Genomic DNA, 19,505 nt, shown 5'->3' with positions numbered 1-19,505 from the left:
TGTACAGTTTGCAACCCTTTACAAGTTGTATGGGTTTACCTCACGTGTCCTTCTATAGGCTACAATTTTGCACATAAAAGCATAAATAAAACATCTGTATATAAATATAATAGGTTCAGAGGTTTAAAATCATATTTGCCAATTTGTCTGGTAAATGTATCTAGTTATGCGTAAAAGGGAACTTAAAACACCCAACCGTTGTTGCAGCCGAGGGACGCTTTTGTTGCACAGCTGCATTATTAGTACTTCCACCAAATATGGCGGTGTATTAGCGAAGTTGCGCCCTTGTTACACCAGTGCAAATATTTCATTTTAATTTATGAATAATAAAGGATCTAATAAGGTAATTGTTGTTGTCAGTAAAGTTATTTTGCACAGGCAGGTGACGGCTAACTTCCGTCACCTAACTAGCATAGCCGGCTAACGTTATGGCTGGTAGCTAACGTTATCTGTTTGTAACAAGTGCGCCAGGGTTTGCTCTTATTTTTCCATCGCATGTAACTAACTAGTAAGTTAATTTAATGTTATTATTTAATTTAACTTTGTTTCCGTGTATGTTTAGAAGATGGCCTCAAATAACGGAGAAAGTGCTGGTGTGAGGACCAGTGTGGCATCACAGTTTTTCAATGAAGACGAGGACACGGCTATTGTCGATATGACCACCAGTGAAAAGGTATCCCCGAACAACCCTTGGAATGATTTGTTCCATATTTGAATAAAATCGCGTCAAATTATCTATGTTTGACAGTTCCAACATATGTACCTGATTGTCTGTTCTCAACTTACAGGTTGTTGATCTCCTGAACCAAGCAGCTCTTATTGCTACAGACAGCAAACTCACGGTTCTCAAACAGGTTTGTGATCAGCTCTCTGGCAGGCCAGTATAAGGCCATCAGTAATAAGCTCCTTCAAGAGATCAGATAGGAATGTTAGGACGGCTATACATTATACCCTTTTCTTCAGACCTGTAATATATATGGGGCGGCAGGTAGTCTAGTGGTTAGAGCATTGGGCCAGTAACGGAAAGGTTGCTGGATTGAATCCCTGAGCTGACAAGGTAAAAATCTGTCATTCTGCCCCTGAACAAGGCAGTTAACCCACTGTTTGCCAGTAGGCCATCATTGTAAATAAGAATGTTCTTAACTGACTTGCCTAGTTAAATAAAGGCACATTTATTTTAATATATATAATATTTACAAGTGTCTTTTCATCATTCAGGTCCAGGAACTGATCATCAACAAGGACCCCTCTTTACTTGACAATTTCTTAGATGTAAGTATGTAGTTATAACTGTATATTGGTTACCACTAGATGAGGAACGCTCAGCTCCATTCTCTTGTATCAAGGGCAGAGTTGAGTTTTGATAACTGGTTGCACAATTTGCTAGGAACAACATTGAGTCACCATCAGTCGATACTTGTAGAAATGTCAATTCTGAAAATGCTTACCTGTACCTATGTTTGTCTTGTATAACTTTTATCGAATACCACTGACTTTTTCCTAATTTGTGTTGCTCAACTGGAGACGTAGTGGCCTTGACATCATGTAAGCTGAGATTCAGTTGGCACGTGCACTCACGCTGAGTTGTGCAACACATGAGAAAAAAGTCATTGGTTGTATTCAAGTTTTTATTAAAAGTAGGAATTTCAGCACCCTGCGAAAGGACTGCGGAGAAACATAGGTACAGGTAAGCTTTTTCAGAATTGTCATTTTTACAAGTATTGACTGATGGTGACACAATGTTGTTGCTAGCAAACCGTGCAACCAACTCCGCCTCGATATAATATAACAAAGTTGAGCGTTCCTCAGCTAGGTTAACACCAGTTGTAAAAGCACTTTTATAAACTGGGTGGTTTGAGCTCTGAATACTGATTTTGCTGAAAGCCGTGGTATATCAGACCGTATTACCAGTTTATAATAGCAATAAGGCACCTCTGGGGTTTGTGGTATATGGCCAATATACCATGGCTAAGGGCTATATCCAGGCACTCTGCGTGGGTCGTGAATAAGAACAGCCCATAGCTATGGTATATTGGCCATATACCACACCCCGTCAGGCCTTATTGTTTAAGTGTAAAATGCGCTCTCTCTCTCTCTCTCATTGTCACCCTTTGTCTGTAGGAGATCATAGCCTTTCAGACAGATAAGTCAATGGAAGTAAGAAAGTTTGTCATTGGCTTCATTGAGGAAGCATGGTAAGTGTTCATCAGTCTCACACACACATATATAGAACAGTTGTTAGAATATCAAGTTTACGAAAGTCATGTATGTTGATATTTTTAACTTGGGGTGTTTTTGTCTTAACAGTAAGAGGGACAACGAGCTCCTGCTTAAACTGATTGCCAACCTGAACATGCTGCTGAAGGACGACAGTGTCAATGTGGTGAAGAAGGCTATCCTCACACTCACTCAGCTCTACAAAGTGGCGCTGCAGGTACACACTTTCATGAATCAATGCCTTCTCATTGTTATCCCATTCAACCCATATTATGTACCCATGTGTGTTGCTGTGTGCTGTACTGAGGCTTGTTTGTTTTCTATGCCAGTGGTTTGTGCGTTCCAAGACCATGTCAGACATGCAGGAAGCATGCTGGGACATGGTGACTCAGATGAAGGAGGAAGTTCTGGCTATGCTGGAAGTTGACAATGATGGAGTCCGCACTCATGCTATCAAGTTCACAGAGTCTCTCATCATCACTCTTTCACCGAGGACGTCAGACTCTGACACTCCCAAGCGCCAAGAGGGAGACATCAGCCTGGATAAAATCTCCAAAGACCATGCCTATATCCGCTACGGTGAGAGGAGATGATTTTCTTTACTGTGACATTTTAAAGCTTTACATACATACATTTTCAGTTGAGTTTTCCCTAATGTGTTGTGCACATTAGGTACTTCTGGGTGGTTTGAGCCCTGAATGCTGATTGGCTGACAGCCGTGGTATATTTAAGCAATAAGGCCCGAGTGTTGTGGTATATGGCCAATATACCACGGCTAAGGGCTGCTGTTATCCACGACGCATTGCTATTATAAACTATTTATCAACGTAATTAGAGCAGTAAAAATAACTTTTGTCATACCTGTGGTATATGGTCTGATATACCACGGCTTTCAGCCAATCATTCAGGGCTCAAACCACCCAATTTATAACAGACCGTATGGCAAAACATTTATTTTTACTGCTCTAATTATGTTGGTAACCAGTTTATAATAGCAATAACGCACCTTGGGGGTTTGTGGTATATGGCCAATATATCTCACAGCTAAGGACTGTATCCAGGTACTCCGCGTTGCGTCGTGCATAAGAACATCACATACCGTGATATATTGGCCATATACCACACCCCCTCGTGCTTTATTGCTTAAATGTAGCATTGCTGTCTCTACATGTCTTGATGCACCTTACACAATGTCTGCAATATCTTCCTAAGATACCCTGTGTGGGGAGGGCAAGTCTGCGCTGGAGCAGCTTCTGAAGTTCATGGTCCACCCTGCTATCTCCAGCATCAACCTGACCACAGCCCTGGGTTCCCTGGCCACACTGGCCCGACAGAGGCCTATGTTTATGTCTGAAGTGGTCCAGGCTTATGAGACTCTGCATGGTCAGTATGGTACTACAGTGAGATTAAACACAAGATCACAAGCTTATGTGTATGATACCTGAAGCATTTATTTTTATTTTTATCAATGCCCTAGAAATTGATCTTGGTCTCCTATTTTGAGTACAGAATCTGATTTTGAATAAGTGGTGAACTGGCTGGAGGTGAAGTTCAGTTTAATTTAAATCATATTTCACTTGTTTTTGTAGCCAACCTACCCCCAACGCTGGCCAAGTCTCAGGTGAGCAGTGTACGCAAGAATCTGAAGTTACACCTGATGGCAGTGCTCAAGCACCCCTGCAGCCTGGAGTTCCAGGGCCAAATCAGCACTCTGCTCCTAGACCTGGGGATGTCCCAGAATGAAATAACCCGCAACACGCCAGCCCCACGTGAACCGCGCAAAAGGCCCCGCCATGAGCCATACACAGAGGGCAAAAAGCTCAAGATTGGTTAGTTGTAAAGATATTGCACCAGTTACCATTCAGACTGATACCTTTTTTAGAAGTACCTAGTTGACTCCCACACCCCATAAATCCAGAATCAACCTGTGGTTCCATATGCTAGATCTGTAATCTAATGTTGTCTTACTTTCAGAGCCCGCTCTTATAGAAGATGATGAAGATAAAGAAGAGCCAGCCCCCCCTTCCATCTCCAAGCCCTCCTCTGTGCCAGTAGCCCAGTCAGCCATCGACCTCACTGCAGAGTTCTTGCGCCCCCTGCTCTCCCCAGAGAACGTGGCCAATCTGGTAAACTGCTGTGGTAGAATGTGATTTATTCATTTTTGACACCTGGAGGATGTGAGGGCCATTCTCATGTTTGTGTTCCTCTTCCACATACAGGTTCTAATCAGCATGGTGTACTTGCCTGATGTCATGCCAGCATCCTTCCAGGCCACATACACACCAGTGGAGTCTGCAGGAACAGATGCCCAAATCAAACACTTGGCCAGAATGATGGCCACTCAGATGACAGCAGCTGGAGTTGGACCAGGTTAGAGAGAGGGGGGGGGAAGGAACTAGGACAAGGAAATAAAGATAGCAAAATGACTGAGCACAATGGGCCACCCAATTCACAGATTTCAAAGATGGAAATGTTGATTTTCATTTCTGAAAATCTGTTCTCCAAATTCTTAATTCTAATTAGATCTGTTTCAAACCTTCTCCAATCTATCCCTTAGGACTGGAGCAGTGCAAAGCACGAGATGAGAAAGCTGGAAAGGAGGAGGGCATGGATGAAGGCATAGGGGAGTCCTCCAAAGACCTGCTCATCAAGCGTAAAGTACCAGTTATGGGCCAAGCCATCTCTGTGGTTGGAGGAGGCTATGGAGATAAGAGCCAAACTGAAACGGGGGAAGCCCCCCAGGTCAAGAGGCTGCCTGAGCCCATCCTCCCCTCCACACAGATCAAGTGAGTCTGAAGCAGTACAACTATCACACATAAAAGCAAACCTGGTACCCTACAACCACCCTGCTATTTAACCATTCTGACTGTTTCATTTGTGTCTTTTATTTGATTTGATTTTTTTTAGAACACCTGGTGCAAGTGGGAAGAGGAAAGTGTTCAGATTAGCTGATGTGATCCAGCCTTTGACAGACACCCAGCTTGAAAAGTTGACCAACATGGCTGTCAAGCGCATCCTGCACTCAGAAAAAGCTATAGCACAGAGTGGGATGGCCCATGTGAGTGTTTCAAAACATTCTTCCTCTCTAGTAGAGAAATAAAAGAAGGCATCAATTTCCATAGTAACTAACATCTATAGGAAGAGACAAACATCTTATTTGAGTCTATGATGTAGCCATATGTCAAATTTGATTGGTCTCGTACACATTTTGTGGATGTTATCGTGGGTGTATCAAAATGCTTATGTTCCTAGCTCCAACCGTGCAGTAATATCTAACAATACACGCAAATCCCCCAAATTAAAATGAAGAAATCTATAAATATTATAACGCATGGTCAGTATGGTACGACAGTGAGATTAAACACAAGATCACATACTTATGTGTATGATACCCGAAGCAAGGTTTTTTTGATCAATGCCCCAGAAAATGATCTTGGTCTCCTATTTTGAGTACAGAATCTGATTTTGAATAAGTGGTGAACTGGCTGGAGGTGAAGTTCAGTTTAATTAGTTGTACTGCTTCAAATGAAGAAATCTAGAAATATTAGAACGAGTGATGTCTGAGTCCGGAATATAAATATATATGTACTCTTCCTGGCAGGTGCGCGTGAAGCTGCTGTCCAGACTTGTGACTCAGTTTGAGGGGATGATGAAGGATGATGTGCTGGAGTTCATTCTGGAGGACATTAGGACCAGGAGCGACCTGGCCTTCTCTCTTCTCTACCAGGAGTACAACACATACCTCAGTCAGCAGCCCACTGGCTTGTTGGACAGCTACGACCACTGCCTCTTCACTCTACTGTCCGGCCTGCAGGAAAAGCCCGAGCAGAGGGATGGGTGAGGACAGTTACGTTGTTCTTCTGTGGACACCAGCTAAAGGGCTCCGCAGTCAAATAGCAATTATCTAATCCACTTTCCTATCCATTTCTATCCCATCTCCTAGGCTTTTCACAAAGATTGTGCTGGAGGCTCCGTTAATTACAGAATCTGCTTTGGAAGTAATACGACGGTACTGTGAAGATGAGGTAATGACATTCGATTGTCTTTAAACTTGAGCAAAAAATGTAAATGACGTACCGGCTTTGTCATCATGACACTAGTGATTTTCTTTCTGGTTGAATGTTTCAGTCGCGGGTGTACCTCGGCATGACTACTCTAAAAGAGCTGATTATAAAACGTCCCTCAAGGCAGTTCCAGTACCTCCACGTGCTTCTGGATCTCAGCTCACATGAAAAGGAGAAGGTAACATAGTAAAATGAACTAAACTGAGTCTCTGTTGCTGCTGGCTTGTGTTTTTCTTTAGTTAACTGTTTTCTGTCCAGGTGCGCTCCAATGCCCTGTCCTTCATAAAGCGGATGTATGAGAAAGACCAGCTGAGGGACTATATTGAGAAGTTTGCACTGAACTACATGCAGCTTCTCGTACACCCTAATCCTCCGTCGTTACTTTTTGGGGCTGACAAGGATACAGGTTTGATTTCCAGTTTAACTTTTATACACACACGACAATGTCTCTCTCTTCCCCACTGACCTACCCATGTCTGTTTGTCCCTCTCACTCCCACAGAGGTGGCCTCCCCCTGGACAGAGGACACAGTGAGGCAGTGTCTGTACCTCTACCTGTCCCTTCTGCCTCTCAACCACCGCCTGGTTCATGAGCTGGCCTCTGTCTACACTGAAGCCATTGCTGACATCAAGCGCAGTGTGCTTCGAGTGATAGAGCAGCCAGTAAGCCCCTTCTTCTTACCCACTCTCTTTAGTTTTGTCTAATTCCTTACACTCTCCCTGCACCAGTCTCCCTGGTCCTCTCTGCTGTTTGGCTTGCTTGTCCACCAGTGTGTGTTCGTGAGTTTTCTCCCTGCCCAATAGATCCGTGGAATGGGAATGAAGTCTCCACAGCTTCTGCTGTTGGTTGAAAACTGTCCTAAAGGAGCAGAGACTCTGGTCACTCGCTGCCTGCACATTCTCACTGATAAAGGTAAAGTGTATTTCACTCCACTGCCCAGCTTATTCGCAGATGGTCTGTGTGCTTGGCAAAAGGGAGATGAGATGGGATTGTCAGCTTCTACATGGATTCTTGTCTTTCCTTAGTGCCTCCGTCACCAGAGTTGGTGGAGAGAGTGAGGGACCTGTATCACAAACGAGTGCCCGACGTTCGTTTCCTAATTCCTGTCATCAACGGCCTGGAAAAGGTAAGTTCCTCAAAGAAACAATGGTGTCATTCACAAAGTGCTACAATAGGGAGATAACTGTGACATTAAAACAACAGGATCAGTGTTACATTGGTCAAATCAAATTTTATTGGTCACTTGTGCCGAATACAACACGTGTGGACTTTGCAGTGAAATCCCTATTTACAAGCCTGTTACAACAATGCAGAATTAAAAAGTAAGACAAGTATTTGCTAAATAAAAAAGGAAACCGTAACACTGGAAACAATAACAAAGCTATATACAAGGAGTACCAGTACCGAGTCAATGTACAGGGGTACAAGATTGAGGTAACACAGAATGTACATATGGGTAGGGGTAAAAGTGACTAGGCAATCAGGATATATCATAAACAGAGTTCTCCCTGATTCTACTGTGTTTCTGTGTACAGAAAGAGGTGACCCAGGCTCTTCCTAAGCTTATCAAGCTCAACCCCATTGTGGTGAAGGAAGTCTTCAACCGTCTCCTGGGCACCCAGCATAGTAAGATCCCGTCACATCTTCCAGTGATTGCTGTCCACACTTGTATGTCACAAGTGTGAATGACGTGGAATAACGCTGTCATCTCTCGTTACTAGGCGAGGGTAGTTCCTCAATGTCTCCTCTCACCCCTGGCGAGCTTCTAATTTCTTTACACAATGTTGACTCAACAAAGTGTGACATGAAGTCCATCATAAAAGGTAAGTTGTCTTCTACCTGAGAACCATTCAGTTTTGTTTTCTCTGGTACACTATTACACATTGTCATCAGTGATATTTTTCTGTTGGAACATTTCTGAGCTGATCAAAGTGTATTATTTGTGTGTCCATGTCTGCAGCCACCAACCTGTGTTTTGGGGAGAAGAATGTGTACACGTCAGAGGTCCTGGCTGTGGTAATGCAGCAGCTGATGGAGCAGAGTCCTCTCCCCATTCTGCTGATGAGAACAGTTATCCAGTCCCTCAGCATGTACCCCCGCCTGGGAGGCTTCGTTATGAACATCCTGTCCCGACTCATTGTCAAGCAGGTCAGTAAACGAGGAGGTTTTCTCCTACACTGAGCATTAGGTTAAGCCAACATTTAGACGCAGACTTGATTTGACGGCTTTGCTGTTTAAGAACACAGGATGCCGGTAACCTGCTATATGTTATACACTACCGTTCAAAAGTCTGGGGTGACTTCAGAATTTCCTTGTTTTTGCAAGAAAAGCAAAAAGAATTGTCCATTAAAATAACATCAAATTGATCAGCATTTGTTGGTTCGATTACAGGCTCAAAATGGACAGAAACAAATAATTTTCTTCTTAAACTCTTCAGTCTATTCTTGTTCTGAGAAGGACAAGTACATTAGAGTGTCTAGTTTGAGAAACAGACGCCTCACAAGTCCTCAACTGGCAGCTTCATTAAATAGTACCCGCAAAACACCAGTCTCAACGTCAACAGTGAAGAGGCGACTCCGGGATGCTGGCCTTCTAGGTAGAGTTCCTCAGTCCAGTGTCTGTGTTCTTTTGCCCATCTAAATCTTTTATTTTTATTGGCCAGTCTGAGATATGGCTTTTTCTTTGCAACTCTTCCTAGAAGGCCAGCATCCCGGAGTCGCCTCTTCACTGTTGACGTTGAGACTGGTGTTTTGCGGGTACTATTTAATGAAGCTGCCAGTTGAGGACTTGTGAGGCGTCTGTTTCTCAAACTAGACACTCTAATGTACTTGTCCTTTTGCTCAGTTGTGCACCGGGGCCTCCCACTCTTTCTATTCTGGTTTGATCCAGTTTGCGATGTTCTGTGGAGGGAGTAGTACACAGTATTGTATGAGATCTTCAGTTTCTTGGCAATTTCTCGCATGGAATAGCCTTCATTTCTCAGACCAAGAATAGACTGATGAGTTTCAGAAGAAAGATTTTTGTTTCTGGCCATTTTGAGCCTGTAATCAAACCCACAAATGCTGATGCTCCAGATACTCAACTAGTCTAAAGAAAGACAGTTTTATTGCTTCTTTAATCAGGGGAAAAAAAACTTTTTCAGCTGTGCTAACATAATTGCAAAAGGGTTTTCTAATGATCAATTAGTCTTTTAAAAGGATAAACTTGGATTAGCTAACACAACATGCCATTGGAACACAGGAGTGATGGTTGCTGATAATGGGCCTCTGGATGCCTATGTAGATATTCCATTAAAAATCAGCCGTTTCCAGCTACAATAGTCATTTACAACATTAACAATGTCTACACTGTATTTCTGATCAATTTGATGTTATTTTAATGGACAAAAAATGTGCTTTTCTTTCAAAAACAAGGACATTTCTAAGTGACCCCAAACTTTTATTTACTACCATTCAAAAGTTTGTGGTCACTTAGAAATGTCCTTGTTTTTGAAAGAAAAGCATATTTTTTGTCCATTAAAATAACATCAAATTGGGTCAGAAATACAGTGTAGACATTGTTAATGTTGTAAATGACTGCTATATATTTTGATTAACACTGTTTTGGTTACTACATGATTCCACATGTGTGATTTCATAGTTTTGATGTCTTCACTATTATTCTACCATGTAGAAAATAATAAAAAATTAAGAAAACCCCTTGAATGAGTAGGTGTGTCCAAACTTTTGACTGGTACTGTATATACATATGTGTGTCCCTGTTTGTTGTGCAGGTGTGGAAGTATCCTAAGGTGTGGGAGGGCTTTGTGAAGTGCTGCCAGAGGACCAAGCCGCAGTCCTACAGCGTGCTGTTGCAGCTCCCACCAGCTCAACTTACCAGTGTGTTTGAGCGCTGCCCGGAGATGAGGGAACCTCTTCTACAGCATGTCCACTCTTTCACCCCCCACCAGGTAGCTAGCTAACGTTATCTCTTTATTTTAGTGGGAGACATTTTAAGCTCATACCAATGAAATGCACCAGTGTAAGAAAGTCTCTCTATTGTTTATCAAACTGATCCAGCTCCCTATTTATTAGTCTCTCATAACAAAACCTTCCCTGGTTGTTGTTACAGCAAGCCCACATTCCCGCCTCCATCATGACAGTCCTGGAGGCCAACAGCAAGCAGCCAGAACCAGAGGCCATGCAGCCTGTAGTATTGGAGAGACAGGTAATGGGCACAGAAACAACAGATGGCTATGTGTCTGTCACTAACGATTGTCATGTCTAAACTCTTAATTATGTCTTTTACTTTTTTATTTGATTATTCTTCTTTCACTACATACAGGTTGAGACACCTGTTGCAACCATCGCACCCAATGTAACCTTCGCACCTGTTGCAACCTTCGCACCTGTTGCAACCCCTCCAGTACGGGCAGAACCTATTCCAGTACCACTGAGAGATCCAGAGCCAGCAGTCCAGCAGCATCTGCCAAATAAAAAAGAAGAAGAGGAACCCATGGAGGAAGGAGAGACGGCCCCCGCTAGTCAAGAGGAAACTGCAGACACCACTTTGCAGGTAAGTCGAGACTATTGTCATCCTTTTGTCGCCGTTACAGCAGTTGGTTGTATTTATGTGGAAAGTTTTGAAAAGGTGTAGATTTACACAACTGGTGTCTTGCAACTGACAACCAGCAGAATAATCTACAGTCACTGAGCTTCCCCTCAAAATAACACTTATAAAAGCCATGCTGAAATATTATTACATATAGATAGGTAGTGTGTGTATATACACTGCTCAAAAAAATAAAGGGAACACTTAAACAACACAATGTAACTCCAAGTCAATCACACTTCTGTGAAATCAAACTGTCCACTTAGGAAGCAACACTGATTGACAATAAATTTCACATGCTGTTGTGCAAATGGAATAGACAACAGGTGGAAATTATAGGCAATTAGCAAGACACCCCCAATAAAGGAGTGGTTCTGCAGGTGGTGACCACAGACCACTTCTCAGTTCCTATGCTTCCTGGCTGATGTTTTGGTCACTTTTGAATGCTGGCGGTGCTTTCACTCTAGTGGTAGCATGAGACAGAGTCTACAACCCACACAAGTGGCTCAGGTAGTGCAGCTCATCCAGGATGGCACATCAATGCGAGCTGTGGCAAGAAGGTTTGCTGTGTCTGTCAGCGTAGTGTCCAGAGCATGGAGGCACTACCAGGAGACAGGCCAGTACATCAGGAGACGTGGAGGAGGCCGTAGGAGGGTAACAACCCAGCAGCAGGACCGCTACCTCCGCCTTTGTGCAAGGAGGATCAGGAGGAGCACTGCCAGAGCCCTGCAAAATGACCTCCAGCAGGCCACAAATGTGCATGTGTCTGCTCAAACGGTCAGAAACAGACTCCATGAGGGTGGTATGAGGGCCCGACGTCACAGGTGGGGGTTGTGCTTACAGCCCAACACCGTGCAGGACGTTTGGCATTTGCCAGAGAACACCAAGATTGGCAAATTCGCAACTGGCGCCCTGTGCTCTTCACAGATGAAAGCAGGTTCACACTGAGCACGTGACAGACGTGACAGAGTCTGGAGACGCCGTGGAGAACGTTCTGCTGCCTGCAACATCCTCCAGCATGACCGGTTTGGCGGTGGGTCAGTCATGGTGTGGGGTGGCATTTCTTTGGGGGGCCGCACAGCCCTCCATGTGCTCGCCAGAGGTAGCCTGACTGCCATTCGGTACCGAGATGAGATCCTCAGACCCCTTGTGAGACCATATGCTGGTGCGGTTGGCCCTGGGTTCCTCCTAATGCAAGACAATGCTAGACCTCATGTGGCTGGAGTGTGTCAGCAGTTCCTGCAAGAGGAAGGCATTGATGCTATGGACTGGCCCGCCCGTTCCCCAGACCTGAATCCAAATGAGCACATCTGGGACATCATGTCTCGCTCCATCCACCAAAGCCACGTTGCCGCACAGACTGTCCAGGAGTTGGCGGATGCTTTAGAAAAGGTCTGGGAGGAGATCCCTCAGGAGACCATCCGCCACCTCATCAGGAGCATGCCCAGGCGTTGTAGGGAGGTCATACAGGCACGTGGAGGCCACACACACTACTGAGCCTCATTTTGACTTGTTTTAAGGACATTATATCAAAGTTGGATCAGCCTGTAGTGTGGTTTTCCACTTTCATTTTGAGTGTGACTCCAAATCCAGACCTCCATGGGTTGATAAATTTGATTTCCATTGATAATTTTTGTGTGATTTTGTTGTCAGCACATTCAACTATGTAAAGAAAAAAGTATTTAATAAGAATATTTCATTCATTCAGATCTAGGATGTGTTATTTTAGTGTTCCCTTTATTTTTTTGAGCAGTGTATTATAACTCTAATCAATTATATTTTGTACCAGGTGGATTTGCCAGTAGTGGAAGAAAACCCCACTCCGGATCCTATAGAGACAGTGGAGGACCCAATGGAGGAGGCACCTACTGAACCTTCAGATGTCACTGACCAATTAAAAGATGTCACCGAAGACAGTACCGCAGAACCTGAGACTGGCACAGGAGATGCAGAATGATGTTCCATCTAAGGAGAAGTCATAAAGTAGAATATAATGAACCGAGTGTGAACTGTTGCGAAATTGTTTTGACTTCACCTCTGTATTTGTACTGGCTCTTACCTGTATGAACCTCTTGAAAATACAAATTCTTGGTCATCCAAAAATATCTATGTTATGTGTCCTTAGTTTTGTATTTGTCGAAATTGCGAAATGCACTGCGGAACTCTAGTCAGGAAAAATATTTACTACAATTTATTTTACTTTTGAAAGTCCTTAATAGAAAATGTATTTGTCATGAAAATAAAACAGATTTGTTTATTTGTTCCATGTCTTTTTATTGTGCCCTAATTAATTATACAAACTATGTATAGCATATGTGTACTGATCAACTCTCTGTCAAAGGTGGTCAATGAATTCAACCTTTATTTCATGCTTCGATTGAGAACCTGCAGCAAGATCCTGCATGTCATTACATTTTTAAAGACTGTTAGGAGTGGAGGATATGCTGCGACTGGTGGACATTCTATGCATGAAGTACCACGAGCACAGCAACAGTATTGTTTACCCTAGAAACAGGCCACTGACGATGTGGACTTTCTGGAAAGGAACTTGGATAGCAATTTTCAAAAGCTATGTTGAGATTTGCCTTTTTAATGTTTTGGAAAAGTGTTGATTTTGACGCATGATGAACAACCTAAACTTAACCGCGACACTGGGGCGTACTGGGTGTTAGCGAGTTGTTTTCACAACAGGACCGTTTTCTGTTGTGTTGTTGGGAACGAAAGAAATATGGAGTCAGAGGGAGCACCACTGAACAATCAAAGGGAGCAGACATCGATCTGCTTCAAGGCCTTTATGCTAAAAAATAGCACAAAAAGTAACCTCAACCTGTGAGTATTTGTATGATTGCTATAGTGGATGGGTGGTGCTAGCGTGTAAGTATGACACTCTTCTCCAACCTTTCCAGCTATGACCATTTTGCACGGGTACTGACCAAGGTGATGGATGAGCGCCCAGAAAATGTGGTTGACGTAATTGAAGACATGAGCCATGAGGTGAAGCGGGGATTGCTGCTGGACAAGCAGAGCACATTGAGAGACATACCTCTGTCGGCTGCTGCACAGCTCCTGGCTGAGCAGCAGATGTTGCTGTTTTCACGGGGAGGGAGTGATGATGGTGACCAAGAGGTAAGGTGGCCAGGGCTACGTTCAGTACCAAAAATGTAATAGATAGTTCAATTGAACGGAAACGCTGCAGTACTGAATGACCTGTTGAAAAACAAACACACAATATATACAAAAAGTATGTGTACACCCCTTCAAATGAGTGGATTCAGCTATTTCAGCCACACCCGTTGCTGACAGGTGTATACATTTGAGCACACAGCCATGCAATCTCCATAGACAAATATTGGCAGTAGAATGGCCCGTATTGGAAGAGCTCAGTGAATTTCAACGTGGCACCGTCATAGGATGCCACCTTTCCAACAAGTCCGTTCGTCTAATATCTGCCCTGCTAGAGCTGCCCCGGTCAACTGTAAGTGCTGTTATTGCAAAGTGGAAACGTCTAGGAGCAACAACGGCTCAGCCGTGAAGTGGTAGGCTGCGCACGCTCACAGAACGGGACCGCCGAGTGCTGAAGCGCGTCTGTCCTCGGTTGCAACACTCACTACCGAGTTCCAAACTGCCTCTGGAAGCAACGAAAGCACAAGAACTGTTCGTCGGGAGCTTCATGAAATGGGTTTCCAAGGCCGAGCAGTCACACACATGCACAATGCCAAGCGACGGCTGAGTGATGTAAAGTTCACCGCCATTGGACTCTGGAGCAGTGGAAACGTGTTCTCTGGAGTGATGAGTCACGCTTCACCATCTGACAGTCCGATGGATGAATCTGGGTTTGGAGGATTCCAGGAGAACGCTACCTGCCTGAATGCATAGTGCCAACTGTGAAGTTTGTTGGAGGAATAATGTTCTGGGGCTGTTTTTCATGGTTCAGGCTAGGCCCCTTAGTTCCAGTGAAGGGAAATCTTAACGCTACAGCATACATTGACATTCTAGACGATTCTGTGCTTCCAACTTTGTGGCAACAGTTTGGGGAAGGCCCTTTCCTATTTCAGCATGACAATGCCCCCGTGCACAAAGCGAGGTCCATACAGAAATGGTTTGTCGAGATCGGTGTGAAAAACTTGACTGGCCTGCACATAGCCCTGACCTCAACCCCATCAAACACCTTTAGGATGAATTGGAACGCCGACTGCGAACCAGGCCTAATTGCCCAACACAGCCAGACCTCACTAATGCTCTTGTGGCTGAATGGAAGCAAGTTCCCACAGCAATGTTCCAACATCTAGTGGAAAGCCTTCCCAGAAGAGTGGGGGCTTTTATAGCAACAAAGGCGAGGACCAACTCCATATTAATGCCCATGATTTTGGAATGAGATGTTCAATGAGCAGGTGACCACATACTTTTGGTCATGTAGTGTATATCAAAGTCTGTTCAGGAACGTTTTTGGGAAAACGTGTTGTTCAGCAAACTGAACGACCTATTTACCACAGCCACAACGTCTATATTGTAAAAATACATTGTGGGAAAAAATGTACTTTTTGGTCTTAATTTAAGGTTAGGGTTAGGCATAAGGTTAGCAGTGGGGTTAGGTTTAAAATTTGATTTTAAGAAGATACATTTTAGAAATATCTCTTTGTGGCTGTGGTAACCAGTGACGACCCCGATTTAGGTGTCCTGTCTAGAGCTGTCCCCGGAAATGTCCCTGGTTAGTCCTCAGAAAGAAAAAAGCAACTCTGATGTTAAATTGAGGCTGATTTAGCCATCCTATCAATAATAAAACGCTGTATTCGCATGTAAACATGCTGTATATCCCTGTACCCAACTCGTTTGCTCCAGCGGCTTTGCAGCCGACCTTTTATGAGAACGTTTGGTTAGTGATACATTGTAACCACCGCATGATCAACCATGCCCATGGTTAGAAAGTGCATCCAACAGCATAGGCTACCAAACATGAGTGATTCAAAAATGACTAAATAGGCTAAGATTAATAAAACGGTGGAGGGGTAATACATTTCTGTGTTATAATTAATACAAGTACTTGAAAGTACTCACTGCGGGTCCGCTCATTGGGCACGGGCAGCCGCCTATGGTGGCATATTGATGAGGGTGGCATTTTATGAGCTAAACTTGCCGATACGCACCACCAACAACAACACAAAAAACTCACATAATTCTGTCAAAAAAGAATGACAATTTCTCTCAAACAGTGGCATATGGGCTTTTTAGGTGTGCGCTGATGTCGCCCTGTGCCGCAAAATATTTTGTGCGTTGATGCAGCAAAATATTTTGCTTGTCCATTCCCAGCGCGCCTCTCCAGGGTGCTTTTGGAGAGATGCAGCGCTCCACCAACGTTCCGTCAAAAAATCTAATCTAAAAATCTAACATAAATCATGTAGCAGATATAGGACATGGTAGAAATAGTTTGTGACCTTTTCATTCGCCTACAGGCTGGAGATAACACTTTTTACATCATGCAGGTTTTTCAGATCAAATAGCCTAACCTAAATGGCACTCAATTAAATAAAAAAAGCGCTGTCATTTTAACAAACAACATACACTAAAAACAGCACAGGTCAAAGTAAAATGGACAATATGGAATGGACAATGACAACTGTTGTCCTTGAGTTTCACCCCATTGTCATGATCAGTGTGGTTTCCTGTTTGTATCAGTAGATTTTTGACAAGCTGATCATAACGAAAAATAAAAATATTCTGCATTTCCCGCTGTGTAAACACATAGCAAATAGGCTCCCTATAACTCCTTATAACTTTTGGTAGGAGATATTCAGAGCTTAAATAGCCAAATTGATTAGTCACAGGAATCAGGACTAATAAAGCCGATGTAATGGCCTGTTTTACAAACGCTGAGCCTATACCACATGGATGGGCATTCATAAAATTAAATTGCGGGCCGAAATGGTAGTCTACACCTCAGTAAGCACGAGCCGACGTTTTTTGGACTTCTTTGTTTGTGTTTTACAAACGGTAGGCTTACCACAGATGAGAATTCATCAAATTCAATTTCAGGCAACACTGTGGGCTACACCTCAGTAAGCACGGCCGGGCGACGCCTTTCGATGTCTTTTTTGGTGCAGTTACGGACCGGCCTTGATTTCCACATCCACATCCACATTGGTTTTTGGTCCGGTCCGGAACAAATCTGAACCAGTCATAGACGTCGATGTGTGGTCCAGACTGGCCTTTATTTCAATGCCCACGGTCATTGATTTTTGGTTCGGTCTGGACCAAATCTGAACCAGACATTGACCAATCATAGAGGTCTATTTTTGGTGATTTTGTCCAGTCTGGACCAGCCTTGATTTGGCCCAAACATATGTCTATAAATTACTTATTTTCAACTTGCATTCAGAACCAAAAACGAACCTGATTCCAACATCCGGAAAATACGTATTTTTCAACGTCCGAAAAATATGTATTTTCAACGTCCTGGAAAATATTATTTTAAACACTCAGAAAATATATTTTCACCTTTCATTTTGCTTAAAGGGACTGTTCTAGTTTTCGGGGCAGCATTGGTCTGGCAGAACGGCAAGGACCGGCCCTGATAAGTGCTATAGTGAAAATTGATGGTAAAATAAAGTTCCATTCCAATGTTTTTTATATATTTCTGCGCAGCGACACCCCTCATTTTCTTTTCCAAAATCAGATCACTTTACCAAGAGGAGGAACTGGTAAGAAAACAAATTACGATAGTAGTCCTTGCACATTCACTTTACCAAGACTGATCTGGGGATTGGATGAGCAAGTTGTATAGTGTGATCAATAATTATTTCAATGTGTCTATGTCTCATTAGGTAGAAACACCGCTCCCCAATGTGAGTGAAGTTGGCTTTTTACTGGAGCAGGCTGGAGTGGGACTGGGCAGAGAGGAGATGCTGAAGGTTTTTCTGGCACTCAAGCAGTTGGTAAATTCCCAACCACTAGCACGCTGCCGACTCTGGGGTAAGATCCTGGGCACTGAGGGCAACTATCTTGTTGCTGAGGGTGAGTACAGAGATGAGGAGGAAGGGATTCATGAGGAAACAGCGGAAGACGCAGAAGGAGAACCTCGGGATGATGATGAGGAAGCTGAGATGGTGGAAGTGGTGAGTTACTGAAAAAATCTGTTTGACTATGTTGCTTTCATATTACGTTTCTTCTTTTATGAAAAATGTATAATGACTTTACTTTTTAGATTGATACACTCCCAAGATCCACTTTCAAGCCGCCACCTGTGGTGCCAAAGGAGGACAACCGCACAGGTGTGAACAAATTCACTTACTTTGTGTGCAGAGAGCCTGGCCTTCCCTGGATGAGGCTGCCCACTGTCACTCCTACCCAGATTACAGCTGCGCGCCACATCCGCAAATTCTTCACAGGGAGACTGGAAGCCCCCATTGTTAGCTATCCTCCTTTCCCTGGCAATGAGGCTAACTATTTGCGAGCCCAAATTGCTCGCATCTCTGCCAGCACACAGGTCAGTCCCCTTGGGTTCTACCAGTTTGGAGAGGAGGAAGGTGAGGAGGAAGAGGAGGGAGCCCGAGACAGCTTTGAAGAGAATCCTGACTTTGAGGGTATTCCTGTTCCTGAAATGGCAGAATCTCTATCCACCTGGGTGCATCATGTCCAGCACATTCTCCAACAGGTAACTCTGACTTAAAAACATTCATTTTTGCTGTGTGATTTTGATCAACAATTTTCAGGTATACTCCAGACCATTTTTTTTTTTGCCCTGTAAATTATCATATGGCCTCTCCTAGGGTCGCTGTGTGTGGGTGAACCTGGCTGAGAAGCCTGAGGATGACTTTGAGGAGGAAGCAGATGAAGAGGTGAAGGAGGAGGCTGATGAGCCTGAGCCAGAGGTGGGCCCCCCCCTCCTCACACCACTCTCTGAGGATGCAGGTCAGTCTATTCTAGTCTGTGTTGGCCTACGATAAGGTGAAGAGACATTTTCACTCGATTCTGGTAGCATGTTATAAAACAATTTATGTATTAAACAAATTTTGACTGTTTGCTTGTATGTGCATTTCAGAGATTACCACCACCCCTCCCTGGAGCTCCAAGATGTCCTCCACCCTCATCTCTCAGTTTGCTGTTGCAGTGCTACGCTCCAACCTCTGGCCAGGGGCTTATGCTTATGCCAGTGGAAAGTAAGTTTGGGTTCTTTATTTTCTGAATGTTATTCAGGGAATGTTTTGTTATATGTTGTTGTAACCGTGGCATAGACAACATCCCCAATCAAATAAATGTTTTTGTTTCCTAATTTAGGAAGTTTGAGAACATATACTTTGGCTGGGGCCTGAAATTTGCAGGGGAAGTCTACACTCCAACTTTTCCAACAATGCCCCAGCGAGAATACACCAGCGGGCCAGAGATCACAGAGGCTCTGGACCCCAGTCTGGAGGAAGAGCAGGCCCTGAAAGCAGCCCTGGAGGAGCAGAAGGCTGCCCAAGATGAGACAGGGGGCCTGGGTGGAGATGAAGAGGAGGATGATGATTGAGGAAGACTTTGTAGGAAACAGACACTACATTACAAAATTGACTGTTGACTAAAGCCATAACTTGTCAAGGTATCACAAATTAAACAATTCGCAGAGCAATGTCCTGTGCCTCTTTTTTTTTTACAATCACA

General features: G+C 43.8%; 2 protein-coding genes across 4 annotated transcripts; both read left to right on the top strand.

Moving 5' to 3' along the window:
* The first annotated feature begins 199 nt into the window (after positions 1-199).
* Positions 200-13,132, top strand: sympk (symplekin). Of its 2 annotated transcripts, none has more exons than XM_071364495.1 (27): positions 200-343; positions 566-673; positions 789-854; positions 1,219-1,272; positions 2,122-2,195; positions 2,308-2,434; positions 2,547-2,796; positions 3,430-3,600; positions 3,807-4,046; positions 4,192-4,343; positions 4,437-4,587; positions 4,775-5,003; positions 5,125-5,275; positions 5,819-6,054; positions 6,161-6,242; positions 6,346-6,459; positions 6,540-6,687; positions 6,783-6,943; positions 7,085-7,193; positions 7,307-7,407; positions 7,817-7,907; positions 8,003-8,104; positions 8,242-8,429; positions 10,054-10,230; positions 10,392-10,487; positions 10,605-10,835; positions 12,661-13,132. In XM_071364495.1, the coding sequence occupies exons 1-27, from the start codon at positions 320-322 to the stop codon at positions 12,826-12,828; spliced, it is 3,801 nt and encodes a 1,266-aa protein (XP_071220596.1). In that variant the 5' UTR covers positions 200-319; the 3' UTR covers positions 12,829-13,132. The 2 variants fall into 2 exon arrangements, with proteins under 2 accessions (XP_071220596.1, XP_071220595.1); XM_071364494.1 differs by having other exon boundaries at positions 211-343; positions 563-673.
* A 176-nt stretch (positions 13,133-13,308) lies between these two features.
* LOC139552607 (radial spoke head protein 6 homolog A-like) lies at positions 13,309-19,473 on the top strand. Of its 2 annotated transcripts, XM_071364488.1 has the most exons (7): positions 13,309-13,700; positions 13,778-13,997; positions 17,690-17,980; positions 18,070-18,519; positions 18,635-18,776; positions 18,907-19,024; positions 19,143-19,473. In XM_071364488.1, the coding sequence occupies exons 1-7, from the start codon at positions 13,600-13,602 to the stop codon at positions 19,372-19,374; spliced, it is 1,554 nt and encodes a 517-aa protein (XP_071220589.1). In that variant the 5' UTR covers positions 13,309-13,599; the 3' UTR covers positions 19,375-19,473. The 2 variants fall into 2 exon arrangements, with proteins under 2 accessions (XP_071220589.1, XP_071220590.1); XM_071364489.1 differs by lacking the exons at positions 13,309-13,700; positions 13,778-13,997 and adding an exon at positions 16,338-17,566.
* Positions 19,474-19,505: the final 32 nt, after the last annotated feature.

Source organism: Salvelinus alpinus, chromosome 24 (genome assembly GCF_045679555.1).
Source record: "Salvelinus alpinus chromosome 24, SLU_Salpinus.1, whole genome shotgun sequence".
NCBI classification, from domain to species: Eukaryota; Metazoa; Chordata; class Actinopteri; order Salmoniformes; family Salmonidae; genus Salvelinus; species Salvelinus alpinus.
The sequence above is the reverse complement of the archived record's forward strand: the minus strand, read 5'-3'. Positions and strand labels throughout refer to the sequence as shown.